The 8199-nt window shown below is 35.8% G+C and overlaps 1 protein-coding gene across 1 annotated transcript in view; it reads left to right on the top strand.

The window, feature by feature from the left end:
- The window catches only part of Samd8 (sterile alpha motif domain containing 8), a 59687-nt gene extending 55385 nt beyond the window's left edge, over positions 1-4302 (top strand). Inside the window, exons 4-5 of the mRNA XM_013025705.1 lie at positions 2107-2257; positions 2429-4302. Coding sequence (XP_012881159.1) covers positions 2107-2257; positions 2429-2733 — 456 coding nt within the window. The 3' untranslated portion in view covers positions 2734-4302. The remainder of the gene's footprint in view (positions 1-2106; positions 2258-2428) is intronic.
- The last annotated feature ends 3897 nt before the right edge of the window (positions 4303-8199 follow it).

An 8199-nucleotide genomic window follows, 5' to 3' on the forward strand; every position in this document is an offset into this window, starting at 1 on the left:
GCCACCTCCGGCTTTTTTCATTTTGCTTATGTGGTGCTGAGGAATCGAACCCAGGACCACAGACATGCAAGGCAAGCGCTCTACCACTGAGCCATCTTCCCAGCCCCCAAGTATAACCTCTTATATACTGATTATAGCAGTCATGAAAAAACCAAATGACATATATTTGTTAATACTTTCTTTTTCTCTAGTAATAAATTTGCTATCTCTCTGACTCAGCTGAGGCAGAAAGGTAAACAAATCAGAGCAGTGTACAATCAGCAAGTAAGATTTTCCTCCCTCTCTCTTTCGTGATGGTATGGTGATTGTGATGGTACTGAACTCAGGGCTTTGCAAATGCAAGGCAAACACTTTGCCACTTGGGTTGTACCACCAGCCTAACAGTTGAGATTTCTGATGAGGTTATGACATCTAATAAAAAAAGTTGTTGTTTTTGTTGTTGTTGTTGTTTGTTTTTGTTTTTGAGGGGAGCAGTATTAGCCACAGTAGAATCTTTTGGGGGGGGTTAGATATGGTGGTTCATGCCTGTAATCCCAGATATTGGAAAGTGGAAATAGAATGGTTGTTGTCTGAAGCAGGCCTAACAAAATCATGAGACTCTTATCTGAAAAACAAATGAAAGCAAATAAGGATTCTGTGTGTAGCTCAAGTGGTAGAACACTTGTATATAAGTATGAGCCCCTGAGAGTTGAAACCTTAGTGCTGCCAAGCAAAGACAAATGGCTTTGGAATTGGATTCCCAAGTGCATGTCCTGACTTTGTTACTTCCTAGTTGTGTGATAGCCTTTTGCTCATCTGCAAATTGAATTACTTTATAGAACTTTTTCAGAGATTACGTCTAGTAGCTTATTAAAGATTTATCAGTATGCTTTGTATGTAATAAATGGATATACAATTTTAGCAGCTTTTCATAACATTTTTATATGTTGAGTGCCCTTTTTTTGGTCAGTGCAGGACTTGAACTCTGGGTTTGGCCAATGTCCCTGAGCTCTTTAGCTCAAGGTGAGCACTCTACCACTTGATCCATAGTGCCGTTTCCAGTTTTCTAGTGGTTATTTGGAGATAAGAGTCTCATGAACTTTCCTGCCAGGGCTGGCTTTGAACTGCAATCCTCAGATCTCAGCCTCCTGAGTAGCAAAGTTTACAGGCATGAACCACCGGCCCCCCAGCCTGTTGAGTCCATTTTAAAAAGTAACTCTCCTCTTCTTTTTAAGCTATTCTGAGCTCAAGCCTTTCCTCAAAATGTTTTTTTTTTTTTTTGAAGTGTATATATAAGAGTTGAGAGCTGGAAATTCAAAATGGTTGGTTGGTAATAAGCATGAAGTCTGAATATAGGTAGTTCAGGCCTAGCATGATAACTATAGAATAGTCATCAGAAACCTATTAGTCTCTACCTTTAGTCTATCCTACCTAATAATTGGCTTGCATCTTCAAGGCCACTTGTGGTCCAGGGTAGCTGCTAGAGCTCTAGCTATCATGTCTAAGGAACAGACCTAAAGAAGGAAAGACATAATAGTAGAAAAGATTTCCTGAGCTATTATCTCATTCCTTTATAAATCTCTTCTGAGAAATCCTTTATAATTGGGGGGCGGTGGGAGGATGGGAAGGGATGGGAAAGGGAAACAAAGGAGGAGGCTACAATGCTTGATAAGAAATGTACTCATTATCTTGCACATGTAATTGTAACCCCTCTGTACAGTATTTTCACAATAAAAAAAAGAAATCCTTTGTAATTATTCTTACATCTTATTACAAAATTTGGCCACATCTAGCTGCAAGAGATGCTGGAAAATGCAGTGTGTCTAGCACTAATGTTCTAATAATATTGAACTAAAAACTTAGAGATATTCTTTGTTATAATAACCAGTTTATTATAAAGGAGTTTGCATTACAGTGATTCCACTTAATTCTCACATTTCTTTCTGGATATAGCCAAATTTTGACCATTCATTCTTGAAATAAATGTGGAATTAATTAGGCTGGGACTATTTAGGTTAGGACCCTGGTTGCTAAGTCATTCCTCATTTGAGTTTCTCTGGGAATGGATGTTGGGAAACTTTTATCTCCCTTAGTGGTTGAAACACTAAACTGTAGCTTTCTTTATAGATATATGGCAGTGTATGGGAGAAACTACACCGGGCCTTTGCCATTTGGAGTGGCTTTGGTATGACCCTGACTGGCGTGCATACTTGTGGAGATTACATGTTCAGTGGCCACACTGTTGTCCTAACAATGCTGAATTTCTTTGTCACAGAATGTAAGTATCTCTTTAATTCTGTACATGGTAGACAATTAACTATAGGGGAGGCTGGGGAGGGTCTAAAATTCTATATAAAGAGCATGCTAAACAGCCTAGCCTAAGAATTATGTGTCTTAAAAGCACTGGAAGGAATGTAGTCTTAAAATGATATTTCTGTCTTTTCCATAGATACACCAAGAAGCTGGAATTTCTTACATACTTTATCCTGGGTTCTCAACCTCTTTGGAATCTTCTTCATCTTGGCTGCTCATGAACATTATTCAATTGATGTGTTTATTGCCTTTTATATAACAACAAGACTCTTTTTGTACTACCATACCCTGGCCAATACCAGAGCTTATCAGCAGAGTAGGAGAGCAAGAATTTGGTTTCCCATGTTTTCTTTTTTTGAATGCAATGTTAATGGCACAGTACCTAATGAATATTGTTGGCCATTTTCAAAACCAGCAATAATGAAAAGACTAATTGGATGAAGACTGTATCTTCTTTGTAATGAGTTCATGGTTAAATACATAGTTGTTAAAAATGAGTAACTTTGCTTTCTCTCCCAGGTTGTTCCTGGATGTCTGAATGTATTGCATCTTGGCTTACATGTTGACAGATTTGCTAGTTCTGAGCAAGCCTGTAATTATTTTAAAAAAAGAAAAAGAAAAAAAATACAAAAAATGAATAAGAGTTCTTACTTAGTTGTGTGAACAGAAAGTTTAAGTAGAGTTTTTCTGCCCTTTCACTTTAGGAAGACTCATGTTTGATTCTTGTCAGGCTATTACTCTTATTGAGTATTTGCTTAATGAATGAATGTAAGCAAACCAATTTTAACAGCTTGTTGGCTGAAGAGTTTTTACTGATTTCTAGTAGGACTTCAGTTAAGAAATAATACTCTTTTAACCTCTTTATTATCTTCAAAAGGAAAACACCTTACTAAGTGAACACTACTTGTTCTTTGAGCTAATCTCTATGTCTATCTAGAAAGTGTTTTATTGACAAATATTTTTTGCTTTCTGAATCATCTTTAAGCAAAGTATACTGGTACAAGGTCCTGAGTTCAAACTAGTAAGCCTGAAACAAGAGAATGCGAGTAGCCACGCATGAAATGACAAAATACTGATGAGGATGTCACTGGCCTTCTCATTAATGCAAATGTAGGGCTAGCATTTTTCACCAAAGATGCAACAAAAAATGCAATTCCTATTTTGTGCTGAAGGTTCAGTGAGAACATCAGTAAGTATTCATGAGGGAAAGATGACTGCATTCATAATAATAAATTGATGTAATTTAGGTGGCATATGGACCTGAAATAACTTTGTGCTGTAATTGTTGGACAGATGACAGCACGATGTAACACTTTTTTAATGGTATTATTTAATGAGCCAAATAAGAGTGTTTTATGAAATGTTAAAGTTCTTGTCAGTAAGGGAAGTTTGCATGCAGATTTTTTCGTCTTCTGAAAAGAAATGAAAAGATTGTAGGTATAGTGTTAATTTTTTTTTGTTTTTGAAATTTCTCATTCTTAACTGTCAGAAGTAAATAATCTGAGACATAGTTGGATACAAAAAAGAAAGTTTGTTGTTTTTTATTTTTTTAATGTGTAAATACATTTTTATAGTATTAATTGGCAATCAGAAAATTATATAACTCCTGTTTACAATCCAGAAATTTAGTATAGTAAGTAATTTCACCTCTGGTAACATTTGTCACTTTATTTTAAGGATTTTTACATTACTAGCAGTGTTAGTATGGCTGTAGAATTGGAAGTTGATTTCCCAACTGATGTACTTAGATGGTGAACATATTGTGTGGTTTTTACATTTCATTTTAAATTAAGGAATTGCAGAAGATGCTGGCAGACTGAGATCTAAAATTAGACAATAGCAGAAACCTGCTCCTTCCTTATCTGGATGAAATATTTTAATTTTGCACTTTGAGTAATGGTCCTAACCCTCCTATATATGCTACCGAAGAGCCTAGATAAATTAGATAAGGAAGAAATATAATGAAAGTACGTTTTAGCTACTACTAAAGAATAAAGGATGTTTCATATACTCTGAGTATTTTGAAGTCAAAGTCTATTAACAGCCTGGTGCCAGTGGCTCATGCTTGTAATCCTAGCTGCTCAAAGGTGAGACCTGGAGGATCTCAGTTTGAAGCCAGCCTGAGCACAAAAGTCTGATAGATTCCATCTGCAGCTAACCAGCAAATAGCAGGCTGGAGGCATGGTTAAAGTGGTATGACACCTGCTGTGAGCAAGAAAGCTCCTGAGTGAACTTGAGATCTCTTGAGTTAAAGACTGAGTATCAGAGTGGGGGGGAAGATGTTACTACTATTTTTTCCCCTTCAAATGACAGAGCAAGATTGAGTTTAGCTAGGGAGAGACTGATGTTAGCTTTTGAAAAAATGTTCAAAAACTCTGTCATCATTAATTTTAAGAAGTTTAATAGCTGTTAATGGTAAACATCCTAACATCAGTCTTCTTTCCTTCATGTGGATTCTATTGTAGAACAAAATAGAAAAATAAATGCAGCTAACTTTGCAGAGCTATTGACATTGAGAGTGCCTAACTACAGACTGCAGTGAGGATTATAAGATAACTTTCAGCCTTGTACTACTACTGTCTGTTTTGAGAAAAAGGTAAGCTAGACTTATCACTTATTGGTATAACAATTATTATAAGGCAGTGTTTACAGAAATTTCTTTCTTAGAAACCTTTGAGACCGAATTATTTTCAGCTGTTTATCTTTAGATGAGAAACATGCATTTTAGTTGTTTTTTACTTTGTCCAGAAGTTTCCAGATTTTTGTTTTTACTGCTTTTATTGTTAAAATGTTAATTGTAGTGAAGGTAGAATTTATGTTTACATTTTGGATGTGGCTGAGTGAAGAAGCTATGTGACTTTGGTCTACTTTTCTTTTAATGTTGTATTTGGTTCTGCAGTTGTAGTCTTGAATATTTTGAAAAACACTATCCTTTGATTCCTTACTACAGAAGGAACCAAAAGTTTTGGATTCCGGAATGGACACTGGAAGTTACATTGAAAGTCTTTCATGCATTTTCTATGTTCCTGAGAGCAGTAATGCCTCTCTTCTTTTTTCCCCTTTTTCCATCTTTTTTTTTTTTTTTTTAAGATCAGACAGGGTAGAGTATTACTGAAAGGTAATTGAAGTTGGTGGGGAATAAGAGGTTGTAAAGAAGGCAAGTTTGGCAGTATCACCAGATTTTTTTAGAAAAAGCCTTTTTGTCTGTGCTACATCACTCTCAACATGGCTATCCTCTTCATAATTCTTTCTGACCAGAAATGATAAATGCAACTTCTAAATGCTGGCTCTGTATAGTCCTGTGTCTCCAAATGAGAAAGCAATGAGGTAGCCTGAGAACCAGCCAGTTAAATAAATGTAGACTAGTCCCAAACAAACATACTGCCTGAGAGAGCTGCTGAAAACACAGCCTCTATAATTTGTAAATGGGTAATCGAGGAGGAAGGAAATGCTTTTATAGCTGATTAAAAAAAGACAGTCTTTTAGGAACATATGTTTTAAAAGTATCATTCATACATTCACAAAGTTATATGTATAACATAAACTTGCTTTGACTATATTCAGCAAAAGGCAATTTCATCATTCATTTGAAGGGTTCTAGATCCAAAATACTTAAGAATGTTAATCATATTCCTTTTTTGTTTTGGGTGATATTAGGGCTTGAACTTGGGGCCAAAAGCTGGCTAGACAAACACTCTACCACTTGAGGCATGCCTCTGTACTCTTTTTGCTTTATTTTGTTTTAAAGTTTATTTTTGGGATAAAGTCTAATATTTATGCCCAACCAGCCAGAATTTTGATCCTCCTATTTACATTTTCCACATAGCTGAGATGACAGGCACATGACACCACACTCGGCTAACTGGGTAAGATGAGTTCCCCTATTTTGTCTGGGTTGGCCGTAAAACCTTTATCCTCCCAATCTCCACCTCTTGAGTAGCTATCACCACACCTAGCTAAGAATGTTAATCATATTCTTTATTTAAACTCACTGATTTTATACAATTGCAATTATCTCATTCTTATGATCTGCAGTTTTTTGTCAGTTCTTTAAGATATTCAGGCATTTGAGACAAGAAAGCTCTTTAGTACATTTACTTTCTTAAACTGTTGATTTCATTTAGGCAGTTTGAAAGCTAGTTTGAAAGTAACGAGATTTTAATACCAGCTTTACTTGGCATTTTACAGAAATACTATTAATAAAAATTTAGCCTGAATTACTCCTGTATCTCTATAGTGGAGATATGTTAATAACATCAAAGATCAGAATAGTTCTAGAGATGAGTGAATTGGTTTTTGTTTCCTCTCTGTGAGTGACATTGAATGACTAACATTAGCATGGAAGTAGATGTGGTCTGCCTCTCATCCCAGAAAGACTAATTTTGAGTAACTGAATTATTACTTGTATCAAGTTTAACATAAATATATGAAATCTATAAGCCATTACTTAAGCTTTCAATAAGTTGGGTTTTAGAATACATTCTACTCCAAGTCAACCAAAGGACTTTTTATTCAATGTATTCCATGCCTCAGCATAAGGAAGTTTTGTACCCAATACAAAGAAAATAGCATAGTTTCAGTCTGAACTAGAATGTCTGAACAACTGGACAGAGCCAGGACATATTATAATTATCAGTAATATTATCAGTTAGTAAGATTATCTTTAAAATGTTTCATTTTAATGATTTTTCATTCAGAGAATCTATGGATTGTTAACAGCAGTGAAATATTTCTGATATGAAACAAGGGAAGTAGAAACTCATAGTGGGGAAAGAAAGTTAGCCTGGGCATGTTTAGTTTTAAGAATTCTACTTAAAAGTCTCCCATCCACAGAGAAGCTAGTATTACTTGAAGATATGAAAGCTTCTGTGGTAGCCATACCTGAAGCACAGTATTGTACATAAGTAAATTTTGATTCTAAATTAAATCCAGATTTAACTAATATATTATTTTATATCTTTGTTGTATTAAAATGTTTAAAAACACTAAAAATAAAATATTTGAAAGTTGCCTTGCAGTTTCTTATTTCAAGTCTTTGCATTATTAATGCAGCATGTCTATATTTTCTCTCCTTCCCCTGCCCCTTTTTTTTTTTTTTTTTTGAGACAGGGTCTTGCTATATATAGTCCTCGCTTGACTCAGATTTTCTATTGTAACCTCTGGTCTTTAAGATGAGATACTCCTGTCTTAGTTTCCCAAGTGCTGGCACCACATTTAGCCACCATGTAATTTTTTTTTTTTTTGTCAGTCATGGGGCTTGAACTCTGGGCCTGGATGCTGTCCCTCAGCTCTTCAGCTTAAGGCAAGCACTCTACCACTTGAGCCATGCCTCACTTCCGGTTTTCTGGTGGTTAATTGGAGATAAGAGTCTCATGGACTTTCCTGCCCGGGCTGACTTTGTTTGAACCCTGATCCTCCTCAGCTCTCAGCCTCCTAAGTAGCTAGGATTACAGGCATGAGCCACTGGCGCCTGGCCACCATGTAATTTTTATACAGTGAATTTTAATATTTGCATCTTTAAACCTATAGTATGTAATACTTGGAGTTTACTAATTCTTAATTGTCCATTAGATAAACAGTTTCCCTCTCCTTTTGGTTTTCTGTAAACTGAAAGATTGAGCCCTCAAATGTGGTAGGCAAGAGCTCTGCCATTAAGTGGAAGAGTACATCCCAAGCCCTGTAATTTTGTTTGGTTTTGGTTATTGTAGATTAAACAAGAAGGGTAGCATAGCATCAACTTGTCAGATGAGCTTTGGAAAGGATGATGAAGTAGGAAAAGGAAAAAGGGTTATTAGGGGCCCAGTAGCCTACAACCATGGCTATGCTAAGCCTGTCACAGGTACAGGGCCACAGAAACTTTATCCAAATCTGAATATGTCTTCTTGATCACCACTGATAATGTGGCCT

Source organism: Dipodomys ordii, unplaced genomic scaffold (genome assembly GCF_000151885.1).
Source record: "Dipodomys ordii isolate 6190 unplaced genomic scaffold, Dord_2.0 Scaffold86, whole genome shotgun sequence".
NCBI lineage: Eukaryota > Metazoa > Chordata > Mammalia > Rodentia > Heteromyidae > Dipodomys > Dipodomys ordii.